This window comes from Pimephales promelas, chromosome 21 (genome assembly GCF_988280905.1).
Source record: "Pimephales promelas chromosome 21, fPimPro1.hap1.1, whole genome shotgun sequence".
NCBI classification, from domain to species: Eukaryota; Metazoa; Chordata; class Actinopteri; order Cypriniformes; family Leuciscidae; genus Pimephales; species Pimephales promelas.
The window spans coordinates 16,431,702-16,451,577 of record NC_142789.1 but is presented as its reverse complement, the minus strand read 5'-3'; the positions used below and the strand labels follow the sequence as shown (position 1 = coordinate 16,451,577).

At 37.5% G+C, this 19,876-nt stretch overlaps 2 protein-coding genes and 1 long non-coding RNA gene across 8 annotated transcripts in view; 2 read left to right on the top strand and 1 right to left on the bottom strand.

Moving 5' to 3' along the window:
• phtf1 (putative homeodomain transcription factor 1) overlaps nt 1-1,211 on the top strand; it is a 12,694-nt gene extending 11,483 nt beyond the window's left edge. For both annotated transcript variants that reach the window (XM_089125280.1, XM_039673648.2), the window contains 3 exons: nt 34-129; nt 215-340; nt 623-1,211. In XM_089125280.1, coding sequence (XP_088981406.1) covers nt 34-129; nt 215-340; nt 623-643 — 243 coding nt within the window. In that variant the 3' untranslated portion in view covers nt 644-1,211. The remainder of the gene's footprint in view (nt 1-33; nt 130-214; nt 341-622) is intronic.
• Nucleotides 1-12,440, bottom strand: part of LOC148970443 (uncharacterized) — a 13,415-nt gene extending 975 nt beyond the window's left edge. Inside the window, exon 1 of the long non-coding RNA XR_016148653.1 lies at nt 12,358-12,440. This is a non-coding gene — a long non-coding RNA (uncharacterized LOC148970443). The remainder of the gene's footprint in view (nt 1-12,357) is intronic.
• On the top strand, nt 2,935-19,876 carry pfkfb2b (6-phosphofructo-2-kinase/fructose-2,6-biphosphatase 2b). Of its 5 annotated transcripts, XM_089125281.1 has the most exons (17): nt 2,935-3,108; nt 3,483-3,629; nt 7,848-7,973; nt 10,015-10,111; nt 10,508-10,574; nt 12,018-12,092; nt 12,193-12,249; nt 12,373-12,497; nt 13,329-13,536; nt 13,615-13,764; nt 13,851-13,955; nt 14,051-14,180; nt 14,531-14,593; nt 14,676-14,740; nt 16,277-16,471; nt 17,947-17,969; nt 19,079-19,876. In XM_089125281.1, the coding sequence occupies exons 2-17, from the start codon at nt 3,542-3,544 to the stop codon at nt 19,146-19,148; spliced, it is 1,644 nt and encodes a 547-aa protein (XP_088981407.1). In that variant the 5' UTR covers nt 2,935-3,108; nt 3,483-3,541; the 3' UTR covers nt 19,149-19,876. The 5 variants fall into 5 exon arrangements, with proteins under 5 accessions (XP_088981407.1, XP_039529636.2, XP_039529632.2 ...); XM_039673702.2 differs by lacking the exon at nt 16,277-16,471 and having other exon boundaries at nt 2,936-3,108; XM_039673698.2 differs by lacking the exon at nt 17,947-17,969 and having other exon boundaries at nt 2,936-3,108.

Genomic DNA, 19,876 nt, shown 5'->3' with positions numbered 1-19,876 from the left:
CGCAAATAAATACGGTCAACATTTCTGCTGCAGATAAACTTGTATCTTAAGATGGAGAAGAAACCAAACAAAAAGGACCAGCTGAACATAGTGAACAACGTCCTGAGGCTGGCCACGAAATTATTAAAAGTGAGACCATTGAAAAAGCATCAGAAAAATAAATATTATAACAATAAGTAATTGCTTCGCATTGACCATCATTTGCTGCTTTCAGGAATTGGACACTCCTTTTCGCCTGCTGGGTCTGACGGTGAATCCGCTCGTCTACAATATCACAAGAGTGGTCATCCTGTCAGCCATCTCAGCTGCTGTCAGCGATTTACTAGGGTTCAACATCCGGGTGAGAGGAACATTTGCACTCTTGTGTACAGTGGTTATCTGCACCTGTTTCCTGGGTCTGTTTTATTGTCCTGCTGAAATGCAGATGTGTGTAATTATTGATCTTGATGATCTGTTTTTTTTATGACTTGAGTCATAAATGCATTTGTAAAACTCCCTGTTATCAGGACAGTTAGAGTTGCTCACTCTTTATAGTGTTTGACTTTTATCATACTGGTGTTGCTGTACAAAAGCAATCTTTAACTAACAGGTTTAACAATGTCCCTCTATTTTGTTTCAACAGCTCTGGAAGATTAAACCTTGATGTGATGCCTTTCTTTACACTGCCAGCGTCTTAACACTGGGGCCAGACAGACTCTTAAGTGTGCTTGTGCACAACCTACTAAATGACCAATTTAACTATTAAAAACTGTGCAAATCTACTGACCAAACCTATAGTTTCCTCAATACTCTGTGCCTTCGGCCAGACTGAGTAAACCTGTGTTCTGCTCAACCTTGTTGTTGAGTTTTCCTCATTTGAATTGCAGTGGGTTTTCTTGATGCACTTAACAGCTTGCTGTTATATTCCAACCAGTGCTCACTGTTTCTCATAAATGTATCCTCTGCAAGTGTGTTATCTCGTCTGGAAGCAACCACTTAAATCAGAACCACTATGTGCCTTGTGAATAGTTGCATATAACAGTACTTTTAGATAAGCTATTTATGAGACTTTGTCAACTATTATGAGATTTGTCAACTGCTGAATGGGCAATTCAATGCAAGTCTTGACTTTTTAGAAAATGGTACTGAAAAACTTGCACACTGAAGCTTTTGGAGGAAGCACTTTCTATTGGCATTGTATTAAAAATAAACAAACCTTTCTCTGAAAGTCATCTGTAATCATCAATCCTTTACCAAATATTTGAGTTTGTGGTTGGGGGATGGGGGGGGGGGGGGGGGTTGATTCCTGGTCATTAAATATGCCCCCATTGAATTATCATTAATGGAAAAGTGTGGATTCAGTGATTTTACTGCTGTACTTTTTATACTGCAATCATTGGTCAAGCTTTATAAACTCTGTATTTCGTTTGTGCACAAATCTTTTTAAAGGGATAGTTCACTTTGAAATTAATTTTTGATATGTTTTAGCTTGCCTCAAGGGCATCCAAGATATAGGTGTCTTTGTTTTCGCAGTTATTTCAATTTGTATATTTTTAGGTCAAACCGTTCTTGTCTGTCAGTTATATAATGAAGGTCTATGGTCACCACCTCAAAGAGCATGCAAAGAGAAGTCCAAATTAAACATGATTTAATGACTCATAAATGTAAGTACACACTGATGGCCTAAGACACGAAACGAGCGGTTTGTGTGAGAAAACGAACAGTATTTATTTCGTTTTTACCTCTTGTAACCACAGTCACGTCCAAGTGATCTGAGGGCGCTGGCGCTATGTGGCTGTGGTTACAAGAGATAAAAATGATATAAATACAGTTCGTTTTCTCACACAAAACGCTCGTTTCGTGTCTTAGGCCATCAATGTGTACTTACATTTACGAGTCATTAAATCATACGAGTCATTAAATGTTTAATTTTGACTTCTTTGTGCATCCTCTTTGAGGTGGTGACCATAGACCTACATTATATGATTGATAGACACGAACGGTTTGACCTAAAAATATCAAAATTGAAACTACTGCAGAAACAAAGACACCAACATCTTAGATTCCCTTCGGGTAAGCTAAAACGTATCAAAAATTAATTTCAAAGTGAACTATCTCTTTAATGAATCAATCATAAAAGCTATACGAATGAATAATATGTAAATTTCAATTTGTAGCCACTTTTGTGTTATAGCTTTCTTGCTGGCTTCTAATAACATCTTTAAAAGGTACTTGTCTTTCTTCATCAAATGAGCTGCTAAGTTGCCCAGGTAAATTGTAGAAATTGTAGTCACCAAAAATAAAATGTGTTATTACCTCCTGCCAATATTACTGAATGGCTGGGCAACTCCAGAATACATGAAAATGGTCTTCCAGCTGTTCCCTCACATTTCCTCCAACATTGACCACTTCCCTTCTCGCAAGAATGAATGGATTTTAACTTGGGGGTTATAAAGTATCTAATAAGATCCCACCAACAGAATTCTCTCCACATACCCGAGCTGGTAGAAGTCGCCTGTACAGAACAGATATTCAGTTTTCCTCTGAAATATCAAGACAAGATTCTTTATCGCATTTTAATCTAACTTTACTTGTTGATTGTTTCTTTATGGATTGAATGTCTAGATAATAGTTTTAAAATAAGTTTCCTATTACCCTTATTTTTATACATTAATAAATGGATCAATTAAATTGGTTTGGTGCCATGTATCGTATCACTTTGGTAAAATAAGTCCTAGTTTGTAAGTACCTAAAAAAAATAATAATAATTTTTCTCAAACCATATTTATCAGAGATCTCCTGAAGGTTTAGAACAAAATGAGGGTGAGTAAATGATGACAATTTTCATTTTTGAGTGAACTTTCCCTTTAAAGTCAACTGTTTAAGTCCTGGTCCACATAGACGATGCGCTGTCATTCTTTTACAGGTATTACGGTAAGTAAAAGGTGACGTAGAGACACACCTTCACTCACGCGATTGGCGCTGGTTGCCATCAAGTGCAAAATCGGCTGGGAGGCAAAGACACCCTGCGGCCTGAGCAAAGACATTGAACCTGCCGGTCGGACCGGCGGATACAGGATAAAATACGGACCCCCGTGGTTGAAGGGGTGACTAACTTATTAGGACGCAGTAAGGTCTCACGTTTTACGTGTCACGTTTTAGTCATAGTGCTTTAATGTGTCTGTTTAATATATTAATTCTACTGTGTTATAAACGTGTGGCTTAGACCTTCAGTGACAGTTGTCAAACCCTCTGTTTGCGGTTATGACGTAACACGGTGTCCTCAGCATCCTCTTCTCTGTTGTGTTGTTACTGCGCTGCGGATGACTGAGAAAATGACGGTGTTGCGATAATAAAAGATGCATGTCACTGCGAAGGGCATGATTGTATACGTGAAATGTTTTCAATTTTCATTAGTTTTCATTTTAATAAACCCTTATCGTCGTTTTCACTAACGTTTTCACTTATTTCGCAGTTTTTTCCTTTTCTCTCTGCCTCTGCAGGTGTACTGTGTTTTTACAGTAGGAAGAGCAAGCGAGTGATTAAGTCTGACAGATTCAGTATGTCTGTGTGGCTGCAGCAGGAGGCTGGTTCAACCAGTTCTGCTGAAGCCAAGAAATCAGAGCCCAGAGGCCAAGAGAAGAAATGCTGTAAGTTACACAACTTGAACATGCTTTCACGTTCCACAAGAAGTTGTTTTGAATCCCAATTTAAACCAGCCTAAGGTGGTCAGCTAATTAGTCTGGTGTGTTTTAGTGGGGTTTGAGGTACTTTTCAGCTGATGAGAATGTTTCTCACAGCCCACTTAACTGTTGTGTCCCTGGTCATGTAATTGACGGCATGAATCAAGTCACAGTTGTCCTTGCCAGCTGTCACTAAGAATGCAAAACAGAAATTCACAGTTGGTCTATGTTAGAAATATACCTGATGTGCTTCCCTTTATTTAGATATGCATTCTGTCATGCTGGTTTCAAATTGCAGATCAAGGTAGAGGCACATTTGCTTCTTTTCCCTGTCATCAAATTGCTGACATGAGTTCATGTTTAATGTTTGGTTGTAACTCATTACAAGTAACTTGAGTTACGTAATCGGATTACTTTTTCATGTAACTAGTAATGTACTTCATTACGTTTTCAATTTACAACAAAATATCTAAATTACTTTTTCAAATAAGTCTAGTTACTTTAATATTTATTGACTGACAGCTCTACTTTGTCCCCATGTTGAGAGAGATAAATTGAGGTGGTGTGTGCACTGTGTAAGCATGATGGTTATTTAAGTTCTAGATTAAATTAACATGCATACTTGTAGAACTTGCACAAAACATTCAATAGTCTTCAAAATGAATAAAAACAGTCAAATGCAACCTCTGAATTGTATGCAAAACTTTAATAATTAATTATAATAAATTACACAAATATACTTTATGTATTTAATCTCACTTTATTAACCAATGTCTTTGCTGCTGACCTTCAATGATCTAATTCAACCATACTTATAAGCAAAAATTACTTTAGAGTTAGAAATAAGAGTGTTGAACTTCCTTCTCCTGTATCCTATAGACTATAGAGCATCACAGTCCCGCCCACAGCCCGAGAGAGCGCTGGCGCCGGAAGTAAATTTCCCATTCATTTCTCCCTTTCACATTTTGTAAAATCCATATCTAAAGAGTATAAGAGCATTTCTGAGGATAACCAGCTACGGCTAAACTCGTTAGCATACAACATATCATTTCTAGTGAAAAAACGAAGAGAAAATCCAAAAAAAGTCAAGGGTACAAGCCTGTGTACATATTTTCATTTCCGAGCAAAGGAACTACTCCTCCCATAAACCACCGAGCCTCACTAAAGTCGACTGAAGCCACCGGGATAGAGACTTTTGAGTGACTTCCAAATCTGGCGACGGCCACGTGAACTTTTTCCTCCAGTAAATTTTATATAGTGAATGTGCAGGGAAACTCATTTTCCTCGATTTACTGAAGCTTATATGTAAAACGCATTTGCAGCTGTATATGCTAAAACATTGAGCATCTGGCTTGCTCATAGGCTGTGCTGCGGCAACTGCACATCCAATGGCGCGGGGGTGTCTCTGAGGTGCGACCAATGAACTTAGCCCTATGTCATTACATGATCTTCAGTCTTCAATTGCCTTCCCGGGGTTTCAGACATGTTACATGATTTCCACCAATCAGATAACCTGGCCCTAGCCAGATGAATTTCGCTCCGCCTAGCTCCACTCATCCATCTGGAACCGATCCATTGAAATGGCGTTTCAGAAGGCTGGGCCTTATTAGACAGCCACTTGTCTGTCATCTTTATCGACGTGCTATTTCAACCACTCACACCGAAGCCAACCCGTGACGCTGATGAGAGCGACGCAACCGAAATATTAGGAAATATTAAATGAAACAATATTAGGTAGATTGGACAACACGGATGAAATAGCAGCATCAATGTTAACGCTTGCTTCCTCGATGCGAGCCGCCATTGTTGTCTGAATCAAAACAGTCTCGCGGTCGCTTCTCCACTACGTCACATCTATGAAACTCCCACCCTGCGTCCTGATTGGCTAAGCCATAAAGTTGGTTGGAGAAATCACTCTCAATGGAAGAGGTTCCAGATGGATGTGAGTGAAGCTAGGCGGAGCTAAGTGGAACGACATTCATCTGGCTAGGGCCAGGTTACCAATCAGATGCATCACTGTGGGATTGTTCAGAATTGTGGGTAATGAAGTACTTATCCAAGACATCGCGAATTAAAGGCATTTATCTTAAAACAAGGTTAGTGCCCCATGAACTTTTGTTTTTTATTTGAGCATGTACAATCGCTTAGTGCAGACGTAGCTGGTTTTAAGTCTACCATGTATGGTTACTTTTTTATATGGTTACGGCTTATATCCCAACTGTCAATGGAGAAATTGTATTGAATTTTTACTTTCAACACCGGCTGTGGGCGGGACTGTGATGCTCTATTGTTCAAGAATGGCAACACAGCTGAAAGGTTTGTTTGTGCGGCGCCCTCTACTGTACAGGCGTGAATATTCATTTCCTTCTGCCTGAGGTGTGAAAGGGCCTTAAAGGTGCAGTATGTGATTTTTAGCAGCATCTAGGGGTGAGGTGCAAACTGCAACCAACAAAAGTTACGGTGGCCGACAGGAAAAGATGTCGTCTGAGTTCAGCAATGATGTTTTTCTACAAAGATAAATTAAGAAATTTTGTTTACTTTATTATTCAGTAAAACAATATGTTACTGTGAATATTATGGTTACTTGTTCATCTTTGTGTCAGTGTTTTTATTTGCTGACTTTAGATAGCTTCCTTGCACGAAGAACAACATAGTAACGAAACGTGTTTCCCAACCCAGTTCCTGGCGGCACACCTACACTGCGCGTATTCTTTGTCTCCCTTATCAAACACACCTGATTCAACTCATCAGCTCATAATCAAATAGGTAAATGAGCTGATGAGTTGAATCAGTTGTGTTTGGTTAGGGAGACAAAGAATACGCGCGGTGTTGGTATGCCGCCAGGAACTGGGTTGGGAAACACTGGTTTAGGGCCACTGTAGAAATGAATGTTGGCGCATTTCAATGTAAGGGGACCCGCGGTTATATAGATAGAAATGACTCATTTTACGGTAATAAAAACATAACGGTTCATAAAGGTACCACTGAAAACATAGCTATGTACAGTATATGATATTGCATTTCTGTCAACAGATCCTCCTAAATATTACACAAGGCACCTTTAACATTTGCCAAAAATATAACTTTTTTTGTTGTTATTAAAAAACAAACAACAAGCAATCCCGGCATAGGTGAGAAAAGTAGCGCAAAAGTAATGTAACGCATTACTGTAACGCATGTAACACATTACTTTTTATAAAAAGTAACTAAGTAATGGAATTAGTTACTTTTTGGGGATGTAAGGCAATATTGTAATGCATTACTTTTAAAAGTTACTTTCCCCAACACTGGGAATGTTTTCTTCATACCTTATATGTTCATTGTTAAACAAAAAATCCAGGGATGTAATTTGCATGTGGTATTCTTTTTTTTTCCTTTGAGAAGGAAAAAAGCAAACCTAGATCTTGTCAGAAGACCAATGTTTGTTTAACAATGGTCTAGAAAGAAATTTAATGCCCCGATTTTTTGTTTTGTTTTGTTTGTTACAAATTACACCAATGTGACGGTAAAGACGTTTAAAATGTTCCAAAAGATTTATATTTCCATTAATTGCTTTTCTATTGAACTTTCTACAATTCTGGAAAATGTAATCTATCACATTTTCCACAAAAACATTAAGCAGCACAACTGTTTTCAACATTGGTAATAAGAAATGTTTCTTGAGCAGCAAATCAGCATATTAAAATGATTTCTGAAGGATCAGTGACACTGAAAACTGGAGTAATGATGCTGAAAATTCAGCTTTACCATCACAGGAATAAGTTACATTTTAAATAACTTATTAAAATAGAAAACAGCTAATTCAAATTGTAATATTATTTTACGATTGATTATTTTAATAATAATAAAAACAGCCTTGGTGATCATAAGAAACAAATTACGACCTTGATACAAGGTGTCAAAAGTCTCAAAGTTTCAGGTCTTATTTTGTATTGAAGTAGTAGAAAGTACCATAAACCACAAACGTGCAAACATAAACTCAAACATTCAGACTTGCATCAGGCATAAAGTAATTGTGTCATTTGATTTTATGTAATTTTTGGTGCAGATGCAGTTGGTGTTGGTATGTGAAATTTTAGTATTTTATATTTGGCAGATTATAATTTATAGTACTGGAGACTATATCTTCCTCCAGTCCATGATGTGCTGTTGACACCGTCTATCTGTTTTTTTGTCTGACCACAGCATGGGCGTCTTACATGACAAACTCCCCAACGTTAATTGTCATGATCGGCCTCCCTGCCAGAGGCAAAACATACATGTCGAAGAAGCTCACACGCTACCTCAACTGGATAGGAGTTCCCACAAAGGGTGAGCTGGATTTAGACAGTTGCGACATGTCAAATGGCACTCACTATAAATATCATTCACATCAGTCTTCTTTTTAAATGCTCCATTTAGCTCTCAGCTGATCGTTTCTATCAATAGTCTATTAAGAGGTTACAGTTTAACATGCATGGGCAACCAACACATTTAAAGGGGACCTATTATGTTTTGTTTTTTTTTACATTTTAAACTTTCTATAGTGTGTAATGTTGCTGTTTGAGCATGAATAAGGTCTCCAAAGTTACAAAGCGCAAAGTCGCTGCAAAGGGAGTTATTCTCAGATCAGTAAGCAATGATTCTGACCTCCCTGAAACACCTCGATTGTAGTCTTGAGGTTCCTTCTGGGAACGTACACATCACAATTTATCGCTCATTTAAATAATTCCCATCCAAGGCATACGCAAAAAAGGGCAAGGCCTGGTTGAGTTGCTTTAATAACAGGGCTGCATCCGAAATCACATCATCTCTTGAGTAGGTACTTATTTTGAATAAGTAATTACTTCACGGCCGTTCACAAATTCAAATAGTAAAGTGTCCATCGTATGCGAGTCTCGTCGGATTAAGTAGGTCATCCAGGTACTTTTTGCCTACTCTTTTATGACTATTGTGAATTCAGACATACTACTCTTTGTCACATACTGTTTTTTCGCCTACTACTCTATATAGTAGGGAAGTATGCGATTTAGGATTCAGCCCAAATGAATCAGCCTCCAGTTAGTGCTTACATCTTATACATTTCCGAAACAGCGGAACAGCGGTTGACCCATCGGAACACACTTTTGGTCCTGCCGACCAATCAAAGCACAAAGCATTGTGCTTTTTCATTGGAGGTTCTTATAGAGACTGGAAATAAACAGTGTTAATGACAGACTGGGAAGAGAGGTTCTGCAACAATGTAAGGTTTTTTTAACATTCAATCATGAAGACCTATCCACAAGTTTCCGAGGGGCGCTCCTGTAAAAAATAAAGTGGGTGAAACTTCCGGTGAGGCGGCGGAAGTAGCATTCCAATGGTATTTTGTGTGTTAGTTAGCGAAGAGGCTAGCTGTTTTTCGGAGAATTATTTTACTATTTAAAGACGCAAATCTTTATGAGAGATGGTGTTACGGAGTTCATGGACAACATGTGCTGTTCGCGGTTGTATGTATAACCGGACTAAACTAGTTCAGTGGCTTAAACGTGATTGTTTTGAACATAAGCTGAAAACGAAATCAGAGTGATCCTGCCAACGACTGTAGTTTCCATCACCTCCCAAAAGACGACGAATCTTCCTGTGTACATTTGTTTAAATTTTTAATATTCTATAAACTTTTATCAGCATGTGTTTGGCTGTTCGCTACTGATGTTGCACCTAAACTCAGGATCAAAGCCTGTGTTGACAGAATACCAAATGTGCCAGTTAATGTATTCAAGCAGCACATTCATTTATAATTTTGAATAAACTCCAAAGCACAATGACCAATGACCAGTGTGTATTTTTTATTTTAATTGTTTGTCAGCTCACACAACTGTCTGTCACCATGCCTTGATGAGTATTGATTATTAATAATGTTATTATAATACTCCCAATCAACTACTGTGGAGGGTAAAGGTACTGTTATTTCACCTTTTTTAATTTCGTTGAGGTTGTGTTCCCACATCGTTAGCTAGTTTGGATCGCTATAACTTGAATGACTGTCAACTGTTGAATGAACGAGTGTCAAGCATGTCAAATCGTGCTTTGTTTACTTCCAACCGGAAGTCGCGCCCACTTTTGACGCAAGGCCTCATGGGGCGTAGGAAACTTGTGGATTCTAGTAGAGCCCAAAAACAAGACCAAGACATTTTAAAAAAGGCGTAAAATGGCTTCTTTCAACTCATTCTCTCTTGAGTGCATCATGACCCACAATACAAGTGTTTTAATCACTGCAACTTACATTACGTCTTTACATACAGAGTGATATCACCATGGTGCATTACAAAACTGATCAAGAATGTGACGATGTAGAGATTAACCATCATTCCTTGTTTATTGGTTTATTGTGCAGTGTTTAATCTTGGTGTGTACCGGAGGGAAGCAGTTAAAGCATACAAGTCATATGATTTCTTCAGACATGACAATGAGGAAGCCATGAAGATACGGAAGTAGGATTATATCTTTTGTGTGTTCCCCCCACAAATGAATATCCTGTCATTGTTTACTCAACCTCATGTTGTTCCAAACCTGTTAGACTTTCTTTCTTAAGTGGAACATGAAAAGAGAAGTTTACTTTCACACGTCCTGTGTAGAAAAGTGCACAATATTTTTTACAGTGTTAATAGTGTATATGTAATAATAATGTATATGCTTTCAGTAAATCAATATGAACTAATGTGACTAAAGTAAGCCCGTTATGTTATGTTAACTAATATGATGGCAGAAGGATTAAGACATTTCCTGAAGGTTACATCAGTGCATTTATGACAGGATTGTTTATGTTTTTCCTGAGAACTGCTGAATTTAAATATATATATTAATGATTATATTTGCATCCTAAATAGACAATGTGCCTTGGTGGCCCTGCAAGATGTCAAGGCCTACTTTAATGAAGAAGGTGGACAAATAGCTGTAAGTTGTTTTTTTTTTTACCTCACTTAATTAATTTAATGTAGTATGGATATAATAATAAGATTCATATTTTATACATATACATATATATATATATTAGGGGTGGCACGGTACATGAAAAAACACCCGAACCGTTCGGTTCGCTTGTCTCGGTTCGGAGCGCGTGTGCGTCTCACGGTTCGACGCATGCGCATTGCGCAATGTAACCTCGTGCCCGTATGTGACGTTTGTTTTCTTTTCGCGCGACATAAACGTGTTCGACTTGGACCGGCGCTGCACAGAGCGACCGGTGAATAACAAACTAGCGCGAGTCGGCTCCGTATGCATTCATCACTTTCGCGGTATTTGATGTCATTACCGATCGCTCTGTGCAGCGCCGGTTCAAGTTAGTAAACAAGCCAGTAAAAGTGGAGTATGGAGCGCTGCAGGTCACGGCACGCGGAGAAATGGCAAGTGGGAGAGATGAGGGAGTTGGAGGATGCGCCAGCGTCGTATGAGTCTATGGTATAAGTCCGGTGTGTGGGAACATTTTGGATTTCATGTTATGATATTTTAATATAACGCTACAGTGGCACTTAATGTATAGATAAGAGCTTCAGTCATACGTTTCCAAATCCTGCACTTTAATTTTAAGTGGAAAAAAGGTACCCTCACATTTTGGGAATAGAAGCATTGTTGATACTGTTTTTGTGTTGAGGCTGAACTTAAATTTCACTTTATGTTTATGGCCTTTGCTATTGCTATAGCTTAATTATCTATAGGCAATGAGGTTTCATGTATATTGACATTTAAAAGACAGTGTTTTAAGAGTTCCTCTCTTTTTCTTTTAAAAGATAGAATTTTGGTAAGTTAGCAGTTGATACATGAAAGTTAATTTCTTTGTGTAAATAAGATTTATGTGATAAAAATGCACAAGTTCTTGTAGAGATAGTGATACACATTCTCCTTTTTTTGCCAAATAAACAAAAAGCATGTCAATGTCTTCTCTCTTGCTGTATCTAAATCTCACCTAGCTTTCCTCTGAGATAGTCCCAAAATGTGCTTAAAGTCAAAGAGTCAAATTCAGTTTGTGCATGATTGCATGAATATAATATATATTTTTTTAATACTGTATCCTAAAGTGTGGATAATTAAGCGATATAGCATGTTGAAGTACATTTCTTGAGTGTTAAGATTAAAAGAAAAAATAACAAGAACCGTACAGAACCGAAAACCGTGACCCTAAAACCGTGATACAAACCGAACCGTGGGTTTTGTGAACCGTGCCACCCCTAATATATATATATATATATATATATATATATATATATAGATAGATGGATGGATGGATGGATGGATGGATGGATTGATATTGATATAAATATTGATATATATTGATATTTATTTATATTTAATCAATACATAGATAACCATGTGACATTGTCCTCATTCTTTTTTTTTTAGGTATTTGATGCCACAAACACAACCCGGGAAAGGCGTGATCTTATATTAAATTTTGTACAGGAAAATGCATTCAAGGTAGCCAAATGTGCAATTTAATCTTCATAAGATGAGTTATCTTTGTGTGGAAGTGATATGTGATTATCATTTTCCTATTTCTGTGCGTTTACGTTTGCAGGTGTTTTTTGTGGAGTCGGTATGTGATGACCCAGAGGTTATTGCTGCAAACATCCTGGTATGTTGTGATGTTTGGTTTACATTTCATTAAACCGATGGTATAATGCGTAAAGCAACATAGCAGTATTACTGTTCATTATCTTCTCAACAGTTGTCTCTTATGTACCTTTTGTATCTTCAGGAAGTCAAGGTTTCAAGTCCAGATTATCCAGAAAGACACAGAGAGAGAGTCATGGATGATTTCCTGAAACGCATTGAATGTTATAAAGTCACTTACCAACCACTAGATCCTGATGAATATGAGAAGTAAGAATGATTCCAAAATCAAACATTATTTTTGCATGTCTGAATGTATATACATTTGCTTTAGAATAAATCTTCTATCTATTTTCCTTCAAATTGCCACTATTTCACTATTTTAAAGGTTCCTAATTTTGTTTTGGGAGGTCTCCTACAATATGTCATCCAAGGTCAAAAAATACTGTAATTTTCTCATAATTTACATTGGTGTATCACCTCTCATCTCAGTGTCTAAAATAGTTTGATAAAGGATTCTGTCTCTCTAAACCTCTCCTTTCAGAGAACCCAGTCTGTTGTGAATGGGCTACAGCTTAAGGCGCATGTCGAAAACGAAATGTCTTTTACCATACAGTATCTAAATTTTCCAGAGGCTTCCTCAGCACTTGTATACACAGTGGTATGAATAGTAACAACGGCGTTGGCTTGACCATATCAATACAATTCCTCATCCTTTGGAAGTGCATGCAAAGTGGATTTGCTTTCACATAGCAGAAAAAAGTGTCGACAACACAAACCAAACTCCTCCAGGTCTCCTCTAGGTCAAGTAGATGTAGTTTTTGGACAGCCAATGAAGACCATAGGCTGGCAGTATGCAAATTTGTTACAAAACTACATAGGTTTGCGCAGGAAGTAAGACTTTCGGGCAGTTCAGAATCGGTTCTTTCGTTTGGGAAGCAACTCCATTTATCATGCACTAGTTTCAAAGATAATTGCAGACCTTTTACGTTCACAAACAGCTGTATTACATACTAAATGGAGGGTTATATCCAAAAAAAAAACATAAGAGGGGCATTTTGAACGTTATGAACAGGAAAAGACGATCTTTTTTTTCTCCAGAGACCTGTCCTTCATCAAGGTTATGAACGTGGGCCGCCGGTTCCTGGTAAACCGTGTTCAGGACTACATCCAGAGCAAGATTGTCTACTACCTCATGAACATCCACGTACACTCGCACTCCATCTACCTCTGCAGGCATGGAGAAAGCGAGCACAACGTCGAGGGCCGCATCGGAGGAGACGCTGAACTCTCCTTCCAGGGGAGACAGGTCTGAACTCATTCATTGCTGCCTTTATAGTGGTTAATCATCAGTAGATGCTTGACTTTCTCTCTTCTTTGTGTGTAGTTTGCGAGTGCCCTGTGTGGGTTCATTAAGGAGCATATTAAGCTCTCTGACTTGAAGGTTTGGACCAGCCAGTTAAGGAGAACCATCCAGACGGCTGAGGAGCTGGGTGTTCCCTATGAGCAGTGGAAAATCCTCAATGAGATAGATGCCGTTAGTATGCCCAGGTCCCAGTGGAGATTACATGCAGTTTAGAGGTATTGTATGTTCATTCATCAGCAAATTTTGCTCTGAAACAGGGTGTATGTGAGGAGATGACCTATGAAATGATCCAGAACACATTCCCAGAAGAGTTTGCTTTAAGGGATCAGGACAAGTACCACTACAGATATCCAGGAGGGGAGGTACAGCATGTCATGAACTTCTCACTTTGTTAAAGTTCTTCAGATTATGTCTTGCTGAGTTTTTCTGTGTTTCAAAATGCTCTCTTTTCTTGTAGTCATATATGGACCTGGTTCAGCGACTGGAACCTGTGATTATGGAGCTTGAGAGACAAGGCAATGTACTAGTTGTCTGCCATCAGGCAGTTATGCGCTGCCTACTAGCTTATTTCTTGGACAAGAGTGCAGGCAAGATGCATTTGCATTTTGAAAAGAATGCTAAAACACACAAAAAACTGCCGAATCTGACTCTACAAATAAACTATAAATAACTATATATAATTATATATATATATATATATATATATATATAGTTATATTTGTATCTCACCTTAAACCACAATATAAACTATATATATATATATATATATAGTTATATTTGTATCTCACCTTAAACCACATATACAGTATACATACATATATATATATATATATATATATATATATATATATATATTTCAAGACCATATATACCATAATATGCTACAATGGTGATCAATACATCACAGAAATGTACATGTTTTTATATTTTGTCTCAGATGACCTCCCCTATTTGAAATGTCCCCTTCACACGGTCATGAAGCTCACTCCTGTTGCCTATGGTGGGTTGGACAGTTGTTTCCTCACTTTTGCAAACATACACATGAAAATTCTGTTCACAAACGATTTTGAATTATGTTTTAGGTTGCAAAGTGGAAATGTTTAATCTGAATGTGGAGGCAGTGAATACACATAGGGACCGACCACTGGTGAGTCCACATCTGTCTCTGTGCTCTCTTTCAGTATGAAATATTAATGGAGATAATTAAATATTCATTTTAAAATAATTGGTGCCACATTTATCTCTCAGAATTGAAATTTTCTTCACTAATGTTTTTGAAACTTTCAACAAGCATGCTATCCTTATCCAGCCTTTGATATCTTTTAGGCTTTCTATTGATTGGTAATTACAATTTCCTCACTGCATGTTTGCCGTCTGAGATGCTTTTTTTTTTTTTTTTGATAATGTTGGTTAAAGCATTTTTCTATCCAGAGCATCTGTGATGTGCTGTCAATTACCACAGGAAATAATTTTGACTCATTTTAAACAAATTGACTCATTAATAGTCCCACCTCTACTCCACATTTACAGCTCAAAAACTGATGCAAGTTCTTTAACGACACGTGTTTTCAAACCATGTATGCCTTGCCTCATTGACTTCTAAACAGTGTAAAATGATTCAAATGGTTTTCGTAAAAAAACAACAACCTGTAATTAAATAAAATATCATATAAATATCATATGGAAAACTTAAATTATAATTTGAAATATTGCCTCTGCAATTAACTGAAAATAAATGCTAAAATCTCTAAAACATTATTAAAATATAAAATATGATCTATAAACTATTAAAATGACAAAAGCACATGACAAAATTACTTAAACTAAAAATCAAATTGAAAACTGAAAATATATATATTAAAAAAGTTGATTCAAAACATTAATACTAAAATGACAATGATTCTAAGTGCATCACTGTAAATGTATTTTTTGTCAGTTTTAACTGACTAAGGGGTCAAAGTTGTTGTCTATGGTTAATTGTTAACCCGTATAACACTTTTTAAGCTGTGTTCTGTTGTTTAATCAAAACTGTCAGTCAAATGGTTTGATTAAAATCTTCTTCCTCTTCTGCTTATTCACCTCATCAGAGTGAGGATCAACCGTTCCCTGTATATGTTGATGATTTACAATATTTGCACAGTTGTATTATAGCCTAGAATCTTGTATGTAAATCACAGTTATGATGTCTCAGCAGCCTGTGGCTGTAATGTAACTCTGCGTTTGTGTTGTAAGTTATGCTGCTTATCCATGTGTTGAACGCTCCATTGAACGACATTGTGCTTTAGACACGTTTGATGTTTTAGAATGTTGAACCTGAAGTAATTTATCAGACTTTTTAGTCTGTGTATATTGATTAATGTGGATTATCTTTGGGAATACTTGGAGCTTTGGAGACTGATGTGTCTTGTTCGCTATTGAGAGGTGTGCTAAAGGTCTTTAAAGATGAGCTATTGGTGTAGGCCAGCGATGTCCAAACTCGTTCCTGGAGGGACACTGTCCGGCAGAGTTTAGCTCCAACTTGCCTCAACACTCCTGCCTGGACGTTTCTAGTATGCCTAGTAAGACTTGGGTGTGTTTAATTGGGGTTAATTGGGGACAGTGGCCCTCCAGGAGCAGGATTGAACACCCCTGGTGTAGGCGGTCTCTCTTTTTAACCCAGCCAGTCTTTCCCATCTCAAACCAGGGGAAAGTCAGACGAGACTCTGCCCCTCTGCTGCTAAGGCGGAATAGTTACACCCCACTTTCCAGCCATGACCAGGTTAAGCGGCCCCGTCTCTACAGCGCTGGCAACCGGTCCTGGCTGCCCCTCACCCCTTCCCCCACCGCCCTGCACTTCCCTGACACACCAGACGGGGCGCTGCTGCTTCAGCAAAGCCAAGTTAGTGTCACAATCTGAAGCCCTGGGATAATAAATGGACTCAATTGACCCAGTGATGTCCTGACATGAACCCACCCTCACCCTGGTGTTCTGAATCACCTGTGAATGTCACACCCAGTGACACCCAGTACTGTTTGTGCTAAATGCATGAAGTCATTTCTGTTTGGCAGTTTGTTCCTTGTTTTTTATGTAATTGCATGTTCCTAACTCCTTGTTCAGCATGAGCTTCTTTTTTTCTTTTTTCTTTTTTTTTTTCGCTGTATGGATACATGCCGCAGGCCATACAATATCCATAACTTACCAGCTAACAGTTCTAATTGGCATTATCCAACGTATACACAACAACAAAATATATTTTTTCTTTTTCTGGATTATTTCTCCCTAAGAAAATCAGTCAGTTGTTGCCAATATAGTTAATGTGCTTACAGGAATAGTTGCCCCAATAATGAAAATTGTGTCATCATTTACTCATCCTTTCTCTTCAAAGATTTTTGTTTTCTGTGGAACATAAAAATGAGAATTTTAGCTGCTCTTTTCCACAAAATGAAAGTGAATGGTGACCAAAAATTACGTAAAATCTAAAATGTCATTTTTAAAGGGGTGATGAACTGAGAAATCAAATTTTCCTTGAGCTTTTGACATCTAAGAGGTCATAATATTATAAGAATATCCTGTAATTTTCAGAACTGAAAACGTCCTTGTTAGTCCAATAAAAGCTTTTATTGACACCAGCCTCTTTAAACGAATCGTTTTTCAAAGTGGGAAACTATGACGTCAAAGAGGATAAAACACCACCCTACTTCAACACGGCCGGTTTAGCCCCACCCACCGATTCGCGCATTACACGCATAGCTAAATTACATTGGCCTACCTCGTGATGTCAAACCCGGATTGAGAGTGAAACACATTATAATATGCAAAAATGTTATCCACTCACAGCAGTGGGTGTTTACTTCCAAGTCTTCAATGCGAGACGCCCATAAAAACCGAGCGTTTTTGAGCTGGGCTCAAAACTAGGGTAAAAAATAGCCTATTACTTATTCATTTTGATGTTTTTTTTATATATATATAAAAACCAAGCGAATGTCATAACTTGACCTAAGAAAACAATATAAAAAAAATTAAAAGCCAGTTCATGACCCCTTTAAATCATACAGTAGGCATATTCAAAGTGGTTACCATGCTTACTAAAAAGATAGGATTCTTACTCATTAGCTTTCATTGAATGGAAGCGAGCAGAGCAATATGTTTTATTTCATACAGAAAACAAAAGTCTTATGGGTTTGGAATGACATGAGGGTGAGTATGATGACCTAATTTTCATTTTTGGTTGAAAACTGATGTTGTGCCTTAGGAATCAATATTCCTTGTCCAAGTTTTACTCTGACCATGCAAATTTGTCATTGCGCTTCAGTTGTCTTCTCCATATTTGTCTCTCCTCTTCCCCCTTCATCCTTCTCTCTCTATTCTCACAGTCTCGTGTGGTTGGCAGTCATCTGTGAGTATATTTCATCGATATGTGTGATGTCACTAACATGTATGTAGATTCTTGGTTGTCTTTTCTGCCTGATTTCTTATAACCTGCATTTATGTTGGAAGATTCGATCACAAGCATGTTTTTATATGTGTGTTTGTTATAACTTGAATTTTGTAACAGTTCATCAGGTTGTCCTGTGTTGTGACATATCTTTGTAGAGAATTTTCTTTACCTTTTAAAAATGGTTTTCAAATTATTACACCTAGTCAAATAGTAATCTAGATACAGGATTAGCATGAGTTATTTATAAAAGAAAGTAGTTTGAATTGTCTTTTAAATTGAAATCTAAAGGTGCCTATATATATATATTCTGAAGTCAGTGACAGCATTTTTTAAATATATTATAGAATTTAATACTTAAAGGGATAGTTCACTTTGAAATACATTTTTGATATGTTTTAGCTTACCTCAAGGGCATCCAAGATGTAGGTGTCTTTGTTTCCACAGCATTTTCAATTTTGACATTTTTTGGTCAAACCGTTGTTGTCTATCAGTCATACACTGGAGGTTAAGGGGGTCCTCCCTCGGTTCACTACAAAAAGAATGCACAGAGAAGTCAAAATTAAACATGCATTAATGACTCATGAATGTAAGTACACACTGATGGCCTAAGACACGAAACGAGCAGTTTGTGTGAGAAAACGAACAGTATTTATGTAGTTTTTACCTCTTGTTAACAGCCATTTCAAACTGATCTGAATCAGATGTTCAACTAAACCGCCTCCAGACGTTACGCCGGAAGTGATCTCTCGCGCGTCTATGTCACGCATTGCTTACACAGAGATTTCGGAAGTTTTACCTTTCACTAAACATATATACGGGAAATCGCAATGGAAGACAATTTCGATATATCTAAATATGTTTAGTGGAAGGTAAAACTGTGTATGACTGACAGACAACAACGGTTTGACCAAAAAATGTCAAAATTGAAAATGCTACATCTTGGATGCCCTTGAGGTAAGCTAAAACATGTCAACAATTAATTTCAAAGTGAACTATCCCTTTAATGATACTGATACTCCTTATATTGAAGTTTAACTTCATCTCTCTCTCACACTTTTTTTTTTTAGGACTCCTTGTGTGAAGGAATCAGCTTTGACTGCCCAGGCGAAGATAATGACTGTTTCCGCTTCTGAGTGAGATGGGAGAATTTCCAAAATCCTGCATGACACTGAAACTTTGCTTTTAGATTCCCTCCTCCTGCTTGCTTTATCAGTGTTAGGACTACATTTCCCATCAACCCACTGCATGACAAATCCCCACTGAATAATGGAATGTATATGAAAGATATGAATATATATGTATTTATGACCCAACAAAGAATATTTATTTTAAGTGATGATGCCTTATTGAAGATTGAACAGAGGAGAATCCTCTGGTCCTCTTGAATGTTTTCTGACAGAACTTGAACACAACGTGGGTTGTGCAACTGATGCTGACCTCTGATACAGACTGTGTGTTGCGACACAATGTGATTTGCAACAAAGCATTTCACAACTATTACAGCATCTTCTTCATATATACCATAGTCAGTCATCGTCAGAAAGAAGACTAGCCTTATTCAGCGAATTAATTGAAGAGAGATTTAATATAGAGGGAGTAGCTTTTGAGGTTTGTTTTGTGGCTTCAAGGAATGCACTAACTGAGCGTACAATGAATCATTCTTAAGTCTTGCACATTTTCTTAATAAGAATGATGTTTATGGGATATTGTACAAAGTTCGCTACTCGTGTCATATTTTTATAGAAATGTATTTGTGTATTGCATTATGTCAAAATGACAGGGATTTGTAGGATTCAGTATGTAAAATGGGTATATTTTGTAAGGTCCCCGCTGATGATGCTAGCAAATATAGTTGTTTATACTAA